Genomic DNA, 18,439 nt, shown 5'->3' with positions numbered 1-18,439 from the left:
CCGGGTAATTTTTGTATTTTTAGTAGAGACAGGGTTTCACCATGTTGGCCAGGCTGGTTTCGAACTCCTGACCTCAGGTGATCCACCTACCTCAGGTGATCCACCTACCTCAGCCTCCCAAAGTGCTGGGATTACATGCGTGAGCCACTGCCCCCAGCCTAAATGATTTTTTTAAGTGCAATGACAGGTTTACAATTTTGGGCACAAGGGTACATGTTCTCAAGATCTCCTGGAGCTGTGTCACGTAAAAGAGAAAACAAAATCTTGGATATCTCCCAAACACAAAATACAGAATAAAAAAACAGCTCTAGGCCGGGCACTGTGGCTCATGTCTGTAAAGCCAGGACTTTGGGGGGCCAAGACGGGAAGACTGCCTGAGCCCAGGAGTTTGAGAACAGTCTGGCAACAGAAAAACCCTGTCTCTACAAAAAAAAATAGAAAAATTAGCAGGGTGTAGTGGTGCATGCTTGTTGTCCCAACTACTCAGGAGGGTGAGGTCGGAGGATCTACCTGAGTCTGGAAAGCCGTGGTCGAATATGCAGTGAGTTGAGATCATGCCACTGCACTCCAGCCTGAGTGACAGGGTGAGAGAGGACCTGTCTCAAAAAAAGAAAAACAGCTCTATCCTATTATTACAATTGTGTTTACATTATGTATGCACACGTACTAAAGCCTTGGAGGGCTGGTGGAAAAATTAGAAACTTTACTTGTAGTAAAGGTAAAATATATTTTTCTTTTTTGTTTTATATCCACACCTTCTTAGCAATTTTTTTTGTTTCAAATCATGTGTTTGCTAATGCAATATACCTTTAGCCTTAGCCTTATGAAATGCTTGGTTCTTTCTAAATCTCTCAGCATTTGATAGAACAACAGCCAGCTATCTGACATCCAGCATGACTTGGGAAGTTACTATATAAAGTTCCACTCTAGCTGGGCATGGCGGCTCATGCCTGTAATCTCAGCACTTTGGGAAGCCGAGGCGGGCAGATCACGAGGTCAGGAGATCAAGACCACCCTGGCTAACACAGTGAAACCCCGTCTCTACTAAAATACAAAAAAAAAATTAGCTGGGCGTGGTGGCGGGCGCCTGTAGTCCCAGCTACTTGGGAGGCTCAGGCAGGAGAATCACGTGAACCCAGGAGGCGGAGGTTGTAGTGAGCCAAGATCACACAACTGCACTCCAGCCTGGGCCACAGAGCATGACTCTGTCTCAAAAAAAAAAAAAATAAATAAACAGTTCCACTCTGATTTTTTCTTTTTTTTTTTTTTTTTGAGATGGAGTTTCACTCTTGTTGCCCAGGCTGGAGTGCAATGGCACAATCTCGGCTCACTACAACCTCCACCTCCTGGGTTCAAGTGATTCTCCTGCCTCAGCCTCCTGAGTAGCTGGGATTACAGGCATGTACCACCACACCTGGCTAATTTTGTATTTTTAGTAGACATGGAGTTTCTCCATGTTGGTCAGGCTGGTCTCGAACTCTCAACCTGAGGGGATCCACCCACTTCAGCCTCCCAAAGTGCTGGGATTACAGGTGTGAGCCACCGCACCCAGCCTGCACTCTGATTTGGATAAAAAAAAAAAAAAAAAGTCCAAATAGTGAACTCGGCCGGGCGCAGTGGCTCACGCCTGTAATCCCAACACCTTGGGAGGCCGAGGCGGGTGGATCACAAGGTCGGGAGTTCGAGACCAGCTTGGCCAACATGGAGAAACCCCATCTATACTAAAAGTACAAAAATTAGCTGGGCGTGGTGGTGGGCGCCTGTAATCCCAGCTCCTCGGGAGGCTGAGGCAGGAGAATAGTTTGAACCCGGGAGACAGAGGTTGCAGTGAGCCAAGACTGCACCATTGCACTCCAGCCTGGACAACGACAACAACAACAAAAAACAGTGAACTCTTTTTTTTTTTTTTTTTGAGACGGAGTCTCGCTGTGTCGCCCAGGCTGGAGTGCAGTGGCGCGATCTTGGCTCACTGCAAGCTCCGCCTCCCAGGTTCACACCATTCTCCTGCCTCAGCCTCCGGAGTAGCTGGGACTACAGGCGCCCGCCACCACGCCCGGCTAATTTTTTGTATTTTTAGTAGAGACGGAGTTTCACCATGGTCTCGATCTCCTGACCTCATGATCCGCCCGCCTCGGCCTCCCAAAGTGCTGGGATTACAGGCTTGAGCCACCGCGCTCGGCCTGAACTCTTTTTTTTTTTAAGACAGAGTCTCAGCTCACTGCAACCTCTGTCTCCCAGGCTCAAGTGATCCTCCCACCTCAGCCTCCCAAGTAGCTGGGCCTACAGGCGTGCACGCACCACCACAGCCAGAAAATTTTTCTTGTATTTCTTTGTAGAGATGGGGCCTATGTTGCCCAGGTTAGTTTCAAACTGCTGGGCTCAAGAGTTTTGACCACCTTGGCCTCCCAAAGTGCTGAGATTACAGGTGGGAGCCATGCCCAGCATAAACTCTTATACCATACTGATTACTCAGGGAAAAAACTTTTTAAAGTATATGATTTATATGTCTCACTGAAACATTCTTTGCTTTGTTAATTATCTATCTCATCGAATTTTGTTTTATACCATTATGGATTGTATCAATCCCTTTCATCTGGGAAAATGCTGAACACCATTTTGAGAGGAAGGCAAGTACATCAGGTCCCAGTGGCACTAAACCAGGAATTGTTTTTAATTACGGCTTCTGCCTAAAAATATCCTTCCCTAATATTTTAAAATCTGGAACTAAATAATAGTTTAGTTCCCAGGAGTCAAATAGCCTAGATATAACACTCTCTGAAAACACCATTTTTGAAAATATTCATACATTCCTAATTAAGACTCCCAATATAATTTCAATCATATTACGTAAAATACTTTATATAATGTAATCTGTAATTTTACTCTATATGTTACAATTAATAAAATGCAATCAATATGTACTATATTATAGTGAATTAAACTATTGAAAACCTCACTCAATAGCTAATTTGATAATTCTAGCCCAGTTCATAATGTAAGAGAACAGGAAATGAATACTTTAGCCGTAAAGGAACATGGAACTTTCAAATTTTTCACACATAAAATACATAACACACACACACACATCCCACAGAAAATGATAATGATAAAGCAAATGGGTAAAATGTTAACAACTGTGGATTCTGAGTGAAGGGAAAATAAAAGTTCTTCATACTAATCTTGCAAGTTTTTACTTTTAAGTATGTTTAAACTTTTGTTATAAAAAACATCAGGCAGCTAGCTGGGCACGGTGGCTCACATCTGTAATCCCAGCACTTTGGGAGGCCGAGGTGGGCAGATCACCTGAGACCAGGAGTGGCCAACCTGGTGAAACCTTGTCTCTACAAAAAATACAAAAATGAAGGCTGGGCGCGGTGGCTCACGCTTGTAATCCCAGCACTTTGGGAGGCCGAGGCGGGTGGATCACGAGGTCAGGAGATCGAGACCACGGTGAAACCCCGTCTCTACTAAAAATACAAAAAATTAGCCGGGCGTGGTGGCGGGCGCCTGTAGTCCCAGCTACTCGGAGAGGCTGAGGCAGGAGAATGGCGTGAACCCGGGAGGCGGAGCTTGCAGTGAGCCGAGATTGCGCCACTGCACTCCAGCTTGGGCAACAGAGCGAGACTCCGTCTCAAAAAAAAAAAAAAAATACAAAAATGAGCCAGGCGTGGTGGCGGGCACCTGTAGTCCCAGCTACTGGGGAGGCTGAGGCATGAGAATTGCCTGAACCCAGGAGGCGGAGGTTGCAGTGAGCCGAGATAGTACCACTGTACTCCAGCCAGGATGACAGAGCGAGACTCCGTCTCAAAAAAAAAAAAAAAAAAAAATGGCCGGGCATGGTTCACGCCTGTAATTACACGGCTCACGCCTGTAATCTCAACACTTTGAGAGGCAGAGGCGGCTGGATCATGAGGTCAGGAGATCGAGACCAGCCTGGCCAAGATGGTGAAACTCTGTGTCTACTAGAAAATACAAAAATTAGCCGGGCGCGGTGGCGGGCGCCTGTAATCCCAGCTACTCCAGAGGCTGACGCAGGAGAACTGCTTGAACCAAGGAGGCAGAGGTTGCAGTGAGTCGAGATCACGCCACTGCACTCCAGCCTGGGCGACAGAGCAAGACTCCGTCATAAATACATACATACACACACACACATACATACATAAATACATACGTACATAAATACCAGAATTGACTAAGCCACCTTCTATTTTCCCTATGACGTGGTTTCCCATCACCTTCAAGATAAAATGCACACTTCTAGCACAGTAAACCAGTCGTCTTACGACTGACTCTGGCCCACCTCTCTGCTGATTGCCCTCTACCTACCCTCAGCTCTAAATGTGCTGAACTATGTGCAACTACCTTTAAGTACCACATTTTCTCAGACCATACGCTTTTTTTTTTTTTTTTTTTTTTTGAGACGGGGTCTCGCTCTGTCGCCCAGGCTGGAGTGCAGTGGCGCAATCTCGGCTCACTGCAAGCTCCGTCTCCCGGGTTCACGCCATTCTCCTGCCTCAGCTTCCCGAGTAGCTGGGACTACAGGCGCCCGCCACCACGCCCGGCTGATTTTTCTTTTTGTATTTTTAGTAGAGACGGGGTTTCACTGTGGTCTCGATCTCCTGACCTCGTGATCCGCCCGCTTCAGCCTCCCAAAGTGCTGGGATTACGAGCGTGAGCCACCGCGCCCAGCCCTCTTTTTTTTTTTTTTGAGACGTTATCTCACTCTGTCACCCAGGCTGGAGTGTAGTGGCGCGATCTCGGCTCACTGCAAGCTCTGCCTCCCGGGTTCACGCCATTCTCCTGCCTCAGCTTCCCGAGTAGCTGGGACTACAGGCGCCCGCCACTACGCCCGGCTAATTTTTTGTATTTTTAGTAGAGACGGGGTTTTGCCATGTTAGCCAGGCCGAGGAGGGCGTCCTTAGCTTCCCAAAGTGCTGGGATTACAGGTATGAGTCACCGCACCCTGCCAACCATAACGCTTCTATGTGTTGCTACCACTGCCTGAAAATCCCATCCTCCCCCACTTAGCTGAAGAACTCACACTCAACTTTCAAGACAGAATTCAAATGTCCTTTTCCACAGAAACATTTCCTGACATCACCAAGTAAGTCAAAGGCTCCACTCACACAGCTCATTAGACTGTGAGTCCCCTGAGGACAAATAATATACAGTATTTGTTTGTATTCTTAGGACCCTGCACCTAATCAAATTCTTAACATTTGCTGAGCTCTAATCAGTGGAGAAAAGGAGCCCTTTGAAATAAACTTTTCTGGAATAACCAGATAACCATAAGGAAAAACACAAAAATGGATCTGCCATTTCCCACACTAACTACCAGGGCAAATCCTAAATGGATCAGAGAGTGACAGGAAAAAATAAGGCTGGGGCCGGGCGCGGTGGCTCACGCCTGTAATCCCAGCACTTTGGGAGGCCGAGGCGGGTGGATCACGAGGTCAGGAGATTGAGGCCATCCTAGCTAACACAGTGAAACCCTGTCTCTACTAAAAATACAAAAAAAAAAAAAAAAAATTAGTCGGTGTGGTGGCGGGCGCCTGTAGTCCTAGCTACTCGGGAAGCTGAGGCAGGAGAATGGCATGAACCCAGTAGGCGGAGCTTGCAGTGAGCCGAGATTGTGCCACTGCACTCCAGCCTGGGCGACGAAGTGAGACTCTGTCTCAAAAAAAAATAAATGGCCGGGAGCAGTGGCTCACGCTTGTAATTCCAGCACTTTCGGAGGCCAAGGCGGGCGGATCACAAGGTAAGGAGATCGAGACCACGGTGAAACCCTGTCTCTACTAAAAATACAAAAAATTAGCCACGCATGGTGGTGGGCGCCTGTAGTCCCAGCTACTCGGAGAGGCTGAGGCAGGAGAATGGCGTGAACCTGGGAGACGGAGCTTGCAGTGAGCCGAGATTGCGCCACTGCACTCCAGCCCGGGCGACAGAGCGAGACTCCGTCTCAAAAAAAAATAATAATAAATAAATAATAAGGCTGGGCATGGTTACTCATACCAGTAATTCCAGGACTTTGCGAAGCCAAGGCAGTACGATCACTTGAGCCCAGGAATTCAAGACCAGCCTGGGGCCAGGCACAGTGGCTCACACCTATAATCCCAGCACATTGGAAGGCTGAGGTGGGTGAATCACCTGAGATCAAGAGTTCAACACCAGCCTGGTCAACACGGTGAAACCCCGTCTCTACTAAAAATACAAAAAAATTATCCAGGCGTGGTGGCAGATGCCTGAATTCCCAGCTACTTGGGAGGCTGAGGTGCGAGACTCACTTGAACCTGGGAAGCAGAGGTTGTGGTGAGCTGAAACTGCACCACTGCACCGCAGCCTGGGCAACAGTGCAAGACTTTGATTCCAAAAAAAAGACCAGCCTAGACAACACAGAAAGACCCTGTCTCTATCTTTATAAATTAAAATTAAAAAAAAAAGTAAAAAATGAAATCATACAAGTACTAAAAGAACACATAGTTGAATTCCTTTATAACCTAGGAATGATAAAAGCTTCCCAATTATAATTCGAAATGAGAAAAGTAACCACATCAATATATTTAACTAAATTTATTTAACTTTTTGGATAATAAAAACATCACAGGCAAACACATTTACAGTAAAATCATGAAACAGTACTATTTTTATTTTATTTATTTATTTATTTTTTTTGAGACGGAGTCTAGCTCTGCCGCCCAGGCCGGAGTGCAGTGGTGCAATCTCGGCTCACTGCAAGCTCTGCCTCCGGGTTCATGCCATTCTCCTGCCTCAGCCTCCCAAGGAGCTGGGACCATAGGCGCCCGCCACCACACCCGGCTAATTTTTGTACTTTTGGTAGAGATGGGGTTTCACCTTGTTAGATAGGAGGTTCTCAATCTCCTGACCTCGTGATCCGCCCGCCTCAGCCTCCCAAAGTGCTGGGATTACAGGCATGAGCCACAGTGCCCGGCCTACTATTTCTTATTCTCAATTATATTTGAAAGATTAGTTAAGTTGTTAAATGATTTAGTGATCAAGAACAGTCCCCACAAAAAAGGTCTACTGATCATAGATTCATACAGGCAGCTAACAGCACACTAGAAACAAAAACCAAAATGAATTAAAAGACAAAAATGATGAGAAAAGATATGACAGACAATTCCTAAAAATCTAATATTTGTAAAATCAGAGTTCGAAAATATAAATAAAGGAGTATAAGACAGCAGAGGCTGGGCACAGTGGCTCACACTTGTAATCCCAGTGCTTTGGGAGGCCGAGGTAGGCAAATCACTTGAGTTCAAGACCAGCGGGGCCAACACAGTGAAACTCCATATCTACTAAAAATACAAAAATTAGCCAGGCGCAGTGGGTGGTGCATGCCTGTAGTCCCAGCTACTCGGGAGGCTGAGGCAGGGGAATCGCTTGAACCCGGGAGGCAGAGGTTGCAGTGAGCCGAGATCACTCCACTGCACTCCAGCCTGGGTGACAGAACAAGACTCTATCTCAAAAAATAACATATCATAACATAAAAATAAAAATAAAGGCCGGGTGTGGTGGCTCACACCTGTACTCCCAGCACTTTAGGAGGCCGAAGTGGGTGGATCACTTGAGACTGGGAGTTCAAGACCAGCCTGGCCAACATGGTGAAACCCTGTGTCCACTAAAAATACAAAAATTAGCTGGGTGTGGTGGCGCACACCTGTAATCCTAGCTATTCGGGAGTCTGAGGCACAAGAATCACTGCAGAGGTTGCAGTGAGCTGAAATCACACCACTGCACTCCAGCCTGGGTGACAGAGCAAGACTCTGTCTCATAAATAAATAAAGATAGCAGAGAAGGGCCGGCGTGGTGGCTCACGCCAGTAATCAAAGAGCTTTCAGAGGCCAATGCAGAAGGATCGCCTTCCTGCCAAAAATTTGAGACCAGCCTGGGCAACACAGCAAGATCCCATCACTACAGAAATTTAAAAGTCACACATATGCACGTGGTAGCATGTGCTAGTAGTCCCAGCCTCTTGGGAACCTGAGGTGGGAAGATGGCTACAGCCCGGAGATCAAGGCTGCACTGCACTGTGATCAAACCAATGCACTCCAGCCTGGGCAAAAGAACAAGACCCTGTCTGTAAAAACAAAAATAAAATACACAATTGCAAGGACACCAAAATTAATTCTCACACAAGTTCAGAAGGTATCTCACCTACAAAATGTAAAAAATTCCATAAATTCTATTTATGGCACAAGACCTGCATCAGGAGAAAGCATGGAGAAGACTCGGTACAGCGAGAGGATAGGGAACTGCAACATAGTAAAATATTGTTAGGTCTTCACAATGACTGCTGCAATATTTAATGCAAATGTTAAATGCCTCTTCAAAAAGCAGCTTCCTACAGTTAAAAAGTAGTAATATTCTATAACTAAATTTTTTTTTTTTTTTTAATTCTACACACTAGCAGCAGCAAAGGAAAAAAGCTGGATGCTACACCTAAAAGTATACAACTGACGATGCCCAAATAATAGTAAGCTGATGTACTTACAGGGAGTTTGGTGAAGGCCGGGTTGGTGACATGCTTCCCAAAGGCATCTTCCTGGAACTGAAGAAGCTGCACCACCAGCCCAGCCAGTGTTTTATTGGTAGGAGCATCTGCATGAACATACTGCAAGATAAAGACAGGCATTCAAAAACTAGTACAATTTTTGCAGGAGAAAATGTTGGCTTACTTCCTAGTACCTACTAAGTACTTACGTTATGGGAAATTTATAGATGTCTGAGACACGCTCTGTGCTATAAAGGAGCTTACAAAAACAAATGTGTGTGTGCATTTAAAAATGGTTAAGACGGTTAATTTTCGTTTTTTTTTTTCTTTGTGACGGAGTTTCATTCTTGTCACCGAGGCTGGAGTGCAGCGGTGCGATCTTGGCTCACTGCAACCTCTGCCTCCTGGGTTCAAGCCATTCTCTTGCCTCAGTCTCCCGAGTAGCTGGGATTACAGGCATGAGCCACTACCCCCAACTACTTCTGTATTTTTAGTAGAGACGGGGTTTCACCACGTTGGACGGGCTGGCCTCAAACTCCTGACCTCATGTGACCTGCCCCCACCTCGACCTCACAGATAAATCTCCTGTGTTTTTTACCAAAAAAAAAAAGTGAAATGTTATCCATATTAATGTAAAGAATGTCACAAGCCCAAACCAGTAGTAGACACATCAGCTAGGAAGCTTCACGGCAAGGAAAAATAATGGGTAACACAACAAGAAAAGGATAAATTAGTGAGTTAAATGTAAAAGTTTTATTTGGCAATTAAATGTTCAATATCACTTTGAGTAGCCAATACACTCAAAAAAATTTTTTTTTTTTTGAGACAGAGTCTTGCTCTTTCACCCGGGCTGGAGTGCAATGGCACCATCTCAGCTCACTGCAACCTCCGCCTCCAGGGTTCAAGTGATTCTCCTCCCTCTCAGCCTCCCTAGTAGCTGGGACTACAGGCGCACACCACCATGCCCGGCTAATTTTGTTTGTATTTTTAGTAGAGACGGGGTTTCACTATGTTGGCCAGGCTGGTCTTGAACTTCTGACCTCATGATCCGCCCACTTTGGCCACCCAAAGCACTAGGATTACAGGCGTGAGCCACCACACCTGGCCTCAAAAAGTATTTTTAAATCTCCAATTCCAAGCAAGAACAACATCTATACCTGCCTTTCAGTTGGACAAGAGAGAATTTTTTTTTTTGATGGAGCAAACATTCGAACTACCATCCAACATTTCAAGGTTAATGTGGTATGTCTCTGTTACAATAAATATTTTTCAGATGAGTGGTGTATGGTCAAAATTACATCAACTGCAAAGTCTACAATTATTATGCATAGGACAAAGGGCACACAATTTCTGCTACTACCATTGAAACTTACAGCATATAAAAAGGCAATCATTTACTTTTTTTTTTTTTTTTTGAGATGGGGTCTTCTTCCATCACTCAGCCTGAAATGAGAAATCCCGTCTCCACTAAAAAACAAATACAAAAAATTAGCTGGGCATGGTGGCGCACACCTGTCCCCAGCTACTTGGGAGGCTGAGGCAGGAGAATCACTTGAACCTGGGAGGTGGAGGTTGCAGTGAACCAAGATTTGTGTACTCCAGCCTGGGTGAAAGAGCCAGACTCCGTCTCAAATAATTAATTTTAAAAAACTTTTTTTTTTTTTTTTTTTGGAGTCTCGCTCTGTCACCCAGGCTGGAGTGCAGTGGCACAATCTCTGCTCAGTGCAAGCTCTGCCTTCTGGGTTCACGCCATTCTCCTGCCTCAGCCTCCCAATAAGCTGGGACTACAGGTGCCCACCACCACGCCCAGCTAATTTTTTGTATTTTTAGTAGAGACGGGGTTTCACCGCGTTAGCCTGGATGGTCTCGATCTCCTGACCTCGTGATCCGCCCGCCTCGGCCTCCCAGAGTGCTGGGATTACAGGTCTGAGCCACCGCTCCCAGCCCCATAAATTTTTAATGAACAGTATTCAAGGGCCGGAGCAGTGGTTCACACCTGTAATCCCAGCACTCTGGGAGGCCGAGGCGGGCGGATCACGAGGTCAGGAGATCAGAGACCAACCTGGCTAACGCGGTGAAACCCCGTCTCTACTAAAAATACAAAAATTAGCTGTGTATGGTGGCACTTGCCTGTAGTTTCAGCTACTCGGGAGGCTGAGGGAGGAGAATCGCTTGAACCTGGGAGGTGCAGGTTGTAGTGAACTGAGATCGCGATTGTGCCACTGTACTCCAGCCTGGGTGCACTCCAGCCTGGGTGACAGAGCGAGACTCACTCTCAAAAAATAAAAAATAAAATAAAATAAACTTCGAAATAGACCTGCTATGTACCCACAAAAATTAAAAATTAAAACACTGGCCGGACGCAGTGACTCACGCCTGTAATCCCAGCACTTTAGGAGGGCAAGGTGGACAGATCACTTGAGGTCAGGAGTTCAAGACCAGCCTGGCCAACATAGTGAAACCCCGTCTCTACTAAAAATACAAAAATTAGCCAGGCATGGTGGTGCATGCCTATAATCCCAGCTGCTTGGGAGGCTGAGGCAGGAGAATGGCTTGAACCCGGGAGGCGGAGGTTGCAGTGAGCCGAAAGTGTGCCACTGCACGCAAGCCTGGGTGACAAAGCGAGACTCCGTCTCAAAAAAGAAAAAAAATACTTCAAGTATATCTTACAAAACTGACAAAATACATTGTACATATCCACAAGATAACTTCATAATCTTTAATAAGCACAGGTTTCCTAAAGGTGTCATATAATGTACTGTACTTTTTTTTGTACACGGTAAAGCAACATAAAAAAATAATGACCGGCCGTGCACGGTGAATCACACCAATAATCCCAGAACTTTGGGAGGCCGAAGCGGGTAGACCACTTGAGGTCAGGAGTTTTGAGATGAGCCTGGCCAACATGGCCACTCCATCTCTACTAAAAAAATACAAAAACTAGCCAGGCAGAGTGGCACACACCTGTAATTCCAGCTACTCAGGAGGCTGAGGCAGGAAAATTCCTTGAACCCAGGAGACAGAGGTTGCAGCAAGCCAAGAGCGTGCCACTGCACTCCAGCCTGGGTGAGAAAGTGAGACTCTGCCTCAAAAATAATAATTACAATCTTTATTTTACAGATAACTAAACAATGCCAAACTCTATAGCTGAAAAAGACAATGTCTTTGAAAAAGGCTGTTTAGATGGAACCAAATCAACATTTCAGGTAAATATACATATATATGTAAACATATATGTAAATATATAGACATAAATATATATATATTTTTTTTTTCATTTTTTAAACCAAATTTCGCTCTTGTTGCCCAGGCTGAAATGCAATGGCGCAATCTCAGCTCACCACAACCTCCACCTCCCAGGTTCAAGCAATTCTCCTCCCTCAGCCTCCCGAGTACCTGGGATTACAGGCATATGCCACCACGTCTGGCTAATTTTGTATTTTTAGTAGAGATGGGGTTTCTCCATGTTGGCCAGGCTGGTCTCAAACTCCCAACCTCAAATGATCCGCCTGCCTCGGTCTCCCAAAGTGCTGGGATTACAGGCGTGAGCCACTACACCTGGCCTCAGGTAAATATTTATTTTTTTTTTTTAAGACAGAGTCTTGCTGTGTCACCTAGACGTAATCTCGGCTCACTTGCAGCCTCTGCCCACCGGGTTCCAGCAATTCTCCTGCCTCAGCCTCCTGGGTAGCTGGGATTACAGGCGCACACCACCACGCCTGGCTAATTTCTGTATTTTTGGTAGAGACGGGGTTGCACCATGTTGGCCAGGCTGGTCTCAAACTCCCGACCTCAGGTGATCTGCCCGTCTTGGCCTCCCAAAGTGCTGGGATTACAGGCGCGAGCCACCATACCCGGCCTATATTTTTAATAACTACAGTGAATATAGGCCCGGTGCAGTGGCTCATGCCTGTAATCCCAATACTTTGGCAGGACGAGGTTAGAGGACTACTTTGAGTCCAGAAATTTAAGACCAGTCTGGGCAACACAGTAAGACCCTGTCTCTATTTATGTATTTATTTTTTGAGACACTTTCGCTCTGTAGCCTAGGCTGGAGTGCAGTGGCCCGATCTCAGCTCACTACAACCTCCACCTCCCAGGTTTGAGTGATTCTGCTGCCTCAGTCTCCTGAGTAGCTGGGACTACAGTCCTACCACACCCGGCTAATTTTTGTATTTTTAGTAGAGCGGAAGTTTCACCACATTGGCCAGGCTGGTCTCGAACTCCTGACCTCAGGTGATCCACGGGCCTCGGTCTCCCAAAGTGCTGGGATTACAGGCATGAGCCACAGCCCCCAGACTCAGTCCAATTTTTAATAAACTATAAAATATTTAATTCTGATTAGATTTTTTTTCCAAATCATCCCGCCAAATTACCAAACATGAAAATGCATGTAGGCCAGGCACAGGGGCTCACGCCTGTAATCCCAGTACTTTGGGAGGCTGAGGCTGGCGGATCACCTGAGGTCAGGGGTTCAAGCCCAGCCTGGCCAACACGGTGAAACCCCAGCTCTACTAAAAATAACAAAAATTACCAGAGCGTGGTGGCGGGTGCCTGTAATCTCAGCTACTCAGGAGGCTGGGGTAGGAGAATCACTTCAACTTGGGAGGCCGAGATCACCCCACTGCACTCCAGCCTGGGCAGAAGAGTGAGACTCCATCTCGCAAAAAAAAAAAAAAAAAAAACCGACTCCTAATTAAGAAATTTTAATTTCTATGTCATAAACAATTAATCTGGTTTTTGTTTGGTTTTGAGACAAGGTCTCGCTCTGTTGCCCAGGCTGGAGTGCAATGGTGCCAACACAGTTCACCGCAGCCTCCACCTCCTAGGCTCAAGTGATCCTCCAAGGACCCTGCCTCAGCCAAGTAGCTGGGACTACACATGCATGGCACCACAACTGATGTTTTTTTTGTTTGTTTTTTTGTTTTGTTTTGTTTTGAGACAGGGTCTCATCATGTTGCCCAAGCTGGTCTCCAACTCCTGGGCTCAAATGAACCTCCCACCTGGAATTCCCAAGTGCTGGGATTACGGCTGCAAGCCACTGCACCTGGCCCAATTAATCTTTTGATCAAAAAAAGTCTATATTTTAGCTTTCCAGCGGTGACCACCTACCCACACGAGAACATGCCTCTTGCAAAGGATCTCCTTCATCCCTCTCCAGAAGAGGAGAAGAGGAAACACAAGAAGAAATGCCTGGTGCAGAGCCCCAATTTCTACTTCATGGATGTGAAATGCCCAGGATGCTATAAAATCACCACGGTCTTTAGCCATGCACAAACGGTAGTTTTGTGTGTTGGCTGCTCCACTGTCCTCTGCCAGCCTACAGGAGGAAAAGCAAGGCTTACAGAAGGATGTTCCTTCAGGAAGAAGCAGCACTGAAAGCACTCTGAATCAAGATGAGTGGGAAACCATCTCAATAAACGCATTTTGGATAAAAAAAAAAGTCTATATTTTATTTGAGAAAACAAAAATTTATTAGTCTCAAAATATTTCAAGTAAGAGTCAGTGTGGGCCAAGTGTGGTGGCTCGCACCTGTAAGCCCTGCACTTTGGGAGGCTGAGGCAGGCAGAGAGCCCAGGAGTTCGAGACCAGCCTGGGCAACACTGCAAAACCCTGTCTCTACTGATACTACAAAAAATTAACCAGGTGTGGTGGTTCGTGCCTGTAGTCCCAGCTACTCAGGAGGCTGAGGTGGGACAATCACCTGAGCCCAGGAGGTTGAGGCTGCAGTGTGCTATGATCTCACCACTGCACTCCAGCCTGGGCAACAGAGCAAGACCCTGTCTCAAAAAAAAAGTTCCTAAATGAAGTCTCAGGTATCCTCCATTTGAAAAAGAAGGTAAATAATATCTATCATTTAGGACTGCTGTGAGGATTTTAAGTGAGTTATACTTTAAGTACCTGGCACATGGTTAATGCTCAGTTGTTCACTGAATGCATGAGCTGAATGCAAGAGTTTGAGGTTGCAGTGAGCTATGATCACACCACTGTACTCCAGCCTGGGCAATAGAGAAAGACCCTGTCTCAAAAAAATGAAGTAAAATAAAAATAAATAAAAAATGACACTAGCAAAATCATGTTTACTGAGACTGAAACTGTTGTCTGCTCTGAAAAATGCAGTATTAAATGCACTAGAAACGGTTAGGTAAAACCAATGCGTACACCAAATAGAAATGCATTGTGTAGAAAAGCAGCAAAAAACTTTCTGATAATATTTTCACCACTTCAACACTCACACCCAGAGACTGAAAAGATTCTGGCTTTCACGCCTAGGGTATGTATGATTCTCAATCTCAGCAGACCCTAGAAATACACTGGCTTTACGAAGTTCTGAGAAGTCAAAGGTAACTTTGTCTATAAAGTCTCAGGGATAGTGAATCAACATTAGCCTAGTGGTCTCAATACTGCTGGGCAATTCCTCAAACTGCTTTGTAGCCACTTCCCTACCCACCCAAACAAATATCGAAGGATTATCCATGCCTAAAGCTTCTTGTAGTTGATCCCAAACTGATGCACACTGAACAGTGTGGAGAGGTAGAAATTACTGAAATTTGCCTTTTTCTACTCTCTTCCTTGATATTCAAAGGAATATGCCTCTAGATTATTTTTCTTTGTTAAAGCTTCACTTTATTTAAGACCCAAAGCATTGGCTAAAAGGAATGTAATAAAAAAGAATTAACCAATATTTTCATACATATTCAATTCCATTAGCCACTTCTGGAAGCTCTATTACCTACATTTAAAAAGTGACCAATTTATCACTGTGTAAGAAAGGGCAATATTACTAAAAATCCACAGTCTAAATGTAATTTCAAGGGGGGAAAAGTCCAAGCACCTAAAAATATAATTACTGTCTCTCACTTCCTCAAACTTCAGATAAGAAATGTAATTTTTTCTAGCTGACCTTCAAAAACAAGAAAGAAAGAGAAATGGTCATTTCTGGGTTTTTGGGTTTTTTTTTTTTTTGAGACAGTCTTACTCTATTACCCAGGCTGGAGTGCAATGGTGCAATCTCGGCTCACTGCAGCCTCTGCCTGGGGGTTCAAGAGACTCTCCTGCCTCAGCCTCCGGAGTAGCTGGGATTACAGGCATGTGCTGCCACACCCGACTAATTGTGTATTTTTAGGAAAGACTGGGTTTCACCATGTTGGTCAGGCTGCTCTCCAACTCTCGACCTCAGGTGATCCACCCGCCCGGCCTCCCAAACCGCGCCCGGCCAGAAATGGTCATGTCTGAATGTACCACGTGTAATGCCAAAGGAACCCAAGATCCCTGCCCATGCCTAATAACTGCCAAACACTGACAGGCTTCACTGAGCTGTAGAGGCCAAATAAATAGGTTCCTAGTTTATATTTTCATTCATTCAACAAATATTTACTAAGCAGCTACTAAGGGTAAGGCACTAAGTATCAGCCACGTTCCCGGATACACTACAGTGAACAAAGCCCTTGCTTCAGTGCTATGATTCTCAATAGGAAAAAGTACAGAACTAAAGAGGGTGATAGGAAAACTTCAGAGGCTGGGGAGCCTTTTTGGCTACCTGCTTCATTACACCCTTCAAGGGAGTCCTCCTGAATATTTACACAAAGGGGAAGTTGAAAAAAAAAAAAAACATTTGTTATAAACAAGGGATTAAGTCAAAACTTTGAAAACTACTGACTCGACGGAACTTTCGTTCCAAAGGTAGGAGAAATAAGTAAATGAATTTCAAAATGTGGTAAACACTACGGAGAAAATAAAGGTGACACAAGAAAAGTGCTCTAATAAAAACTGGGTTCTTGGGGAAGGCCTCCCTTTAGAACACTTTACGTACAAGTGAACATTAACTCTCACGCCACACAGAACCAGAAGCACAGTGAGGTAGAAACCGTCGTTAATAGTTCTCATCCATCCTAGAATTCACATTACCTGTTAGTAATTAACGAATAAAATCATCCCAGTCGTTTAGCAATTCAACAACAGGTAGCAAACCCCCTCGAGACTTTGAATACTCTCTAAACAAAACCTGAAGCTGCTTTTACCACGCTTGCAGGGTCTTTAGGGATCATTGTTCACACACCTAAGGCAGCTGACAAAAGAGAGAGAGTCACACTCGCTTAGTGGCTGAGCTCGACCTGCTCTGGCACACGAGACTGAGCAGGGGCTTTCATCAGGGGTGCGTGGGCTCAGAGGAGCGAGCCCCGAGCCCCAGTCAGGCCCCGGCGGCGCGGGCGCCCAGAGCGGGCGGCGGGGGCGTGGCGGGCCCGGCGCCTGCCTTTGTTGTCCCTCGTGGCGTGCGGGGGGGAGGGGCGGCCCGAGGCCCGCGAGGCCAGCTGCCGCCTCCGGCCCCGGTCGCGTGGTCTCCTGGCCCCCACGGGCGCGCGAACCCACCTTCTTGTAGTGCTTGCCCAGCCAGACCCGCACCGAATCCAGCTGGGACACCGTCTCCGGGCTCTCCCAAAACTTGGTGGCCGGGCCCCCATCTTTCCGCCGATAAACAGCTAGGCCTGCGGCTGCCGCCGCGACCCCCGAGCCCGTGGCGCCTACCGCTGCCGCCTGCCCGCCGCCGCCCGCCGGTGCGGCCATCGTCGCAGCCCGTCGTCCCTACAGCCTGGCCCACCCCGGCCCTCGCGGTGTTTCCCGGTCGTTCCAACGCGCGCGCGCGCGCGCGTAGCCGCCACTGCCGCTTCCCGGCCCCGCCCAGCCAACCCCCTTCCGGCGCGGACGCCCGGCCCCGCCCCATCTCGGAACTGGCACTGTATCTGACGCGAGCCAGCGCACACGCATGCGCAGCACTCGTGCGGGCGCGCCATGGAGTAGCACGTCCTGCATCCTCAAACGCGTGTTCCGCCATCCTCCGTAGGCTGCATTCTGCCCTAGTGAGTGCCGGTCTTTGAGCCTTGCTCTTCCCTCGCTACCGACGTCGAATCATTATGCGGTCAACAACCGCAGGTGGGTTATGGGTCATAGCCTGCCTCCGCTGGAGGGAAAAGGCCTGGTGCGAGAAGTGCCGAGGGGAAAGCCTGTCTAGGGTATCCAGTGCTGGCCGAGGGCCCTGCACGCGGACTGGGACTGCGCCGGGCCCCGCTTTCCCTCAGACCCTCCACCCCCAGCGGCCCGGCGGCATTTGTGAACAGCCATTTGGGACGCCCACGCCTAGGCTTTTCGGCTTCACAGACCTTCCACTCCCTCAGGGGTCCAGCCACAGCGGCTCATTCCTGCCCCAGGGGCCCTTGCACTGGCTATTACGTGACCTCAGCAGGTCTTCCCTTCTGATTTTCACTTAGGAGACGCGTTCAGATTCACTGCTTGAAAGGACTTCAGAAAGCCGTTGTCATATCTTAACAATCTTGAACAACTGTTCACACCCATGCACTTCTGCATAGCGCTCACTACGACCCGGTGTTTCTAGTTTCTCATTTACCTTCCACATAAATTACATGAGAACCTAATCTTAACTTGTTCACAGGTGTATCCTGAACACCTGAGACAAGGAATAGATGTACAGTAAATACTTGATGAGTTAATGAATGGCCCACATAGAAGCGAAAATTTTTAAATTATTAACAAGGTATGATTGGCCGGGCGCGGAGCACTTTGGGAGGTTGAGGCGAGAGGATCGATTGAGCCCAAGAGCTCTAGACCACCACACCCGTCCCCGTCTCTGCAAAAAATACAAAAATCAGTCGGGCGTTGTGTTGCAAGCCTGCGGTCCTCGCCTCTTGGAGGGCTGAGGTGGGAGGATCGCTTGAGTTGGGGAGATGGAGGCTGCAGTGAGCTATAATCGCTCCACTCACTACACTTCAGCCTGGGCGACAGAGCGAAACCTTGTTTCAAAAACATAGAAAGTATGGCCATAAAGGAGTTGTGAACATAATGCTATATGATCGCAGAGAAGCAAGTAATTAATTGCTTGTGAGAAAGTGACTAACTGCTGGTAAGTTTTTG

The 18,439-nt window shown here is 46.8% G+C and overlaps 2 protein-coding genes across 7 annotated transcripts in view; one reads left to right on the top strand and one right to left on the bottom strand.

The window, feature by feature from the left end:
* SMARCC1 (SWI/SNF related, matrix associated, actin dependent regulator of chromatin subfamily c member 1) overlaps positions 1–17,183 on the bottom strand; it is a 203,364-nt gene extending 186,181 nt beyond the window's left edge. For 2 of the 6 annotated variants that reach the window (XM_055279147.2, XM_063609526.1), the window contains exons 1-2: positions 16,883–17,183; positions 8,513–8,632 (exon numbers count right to left, since the gene is read on the bottom strand). In XM_055279147.2, coding sequence (XP_055135122.1) covers positions 8,513–8,632; positions 16,883–17,077 — 315 coding nt within the window. In that variant the 5' untranslated portion in view covers positions 17,078–17,183. The remainder of the gene's footprint in view (positions 1–8,512; positions 8,633–16,882) is intronic. The other 4 variants (XM_055279157.2, XM_063609538.1, XM_063609529.1 and 1 more) reach the window with 3 other exon arrangements.
* On the top strand, positions 13,618–13,955 carry LOC129482813 (small ribosomal subunit protein eS27-like). Its single transcript, XM_055279243.2, has one exon. It carries the CDS (start codon positions 13,637–13,639, stop codon positions 13,889–13,891), a length of 255 nt encoding a protein of 84 aa, XP_055135218.2. The 5' UTR covers positions 13,618–13,636; the 3' UTR covers positions 13,892–13,955.
* Positions 17,184–18,439: the final 1,256 nt, after the last annotated feature.

Source organism: Symphalangus syndactylus, chromosome 1 (assembly GCF_028878055.3).
Source record: "Symphalangus syndactylus isolate Jambi chromosome 1, NHGRI_mSymSyn1-v2.1_pri, whole genome shotgun sequence".
NCBI classification, from domain to species: Eukaryota; Metazoa; Chordata; class Mammalia; order Primates; family Hylobatidae; genus Symphalangus; species Symphalangus syndactylus.
Note: the sequence above shows the minus strand (reverse complement) of the source record. Positions and strands in the feature narration are given on the sequence as shown.

Coding starts and splice junctions, on each gene's coding strand:
- LOC129482813 (XM_055279243.2), top strand. CDS start 13,637: ATGCCTCTTGCAAAGGATCTCCTTCATCCCTCTCCAGAAGAGGAGAAG.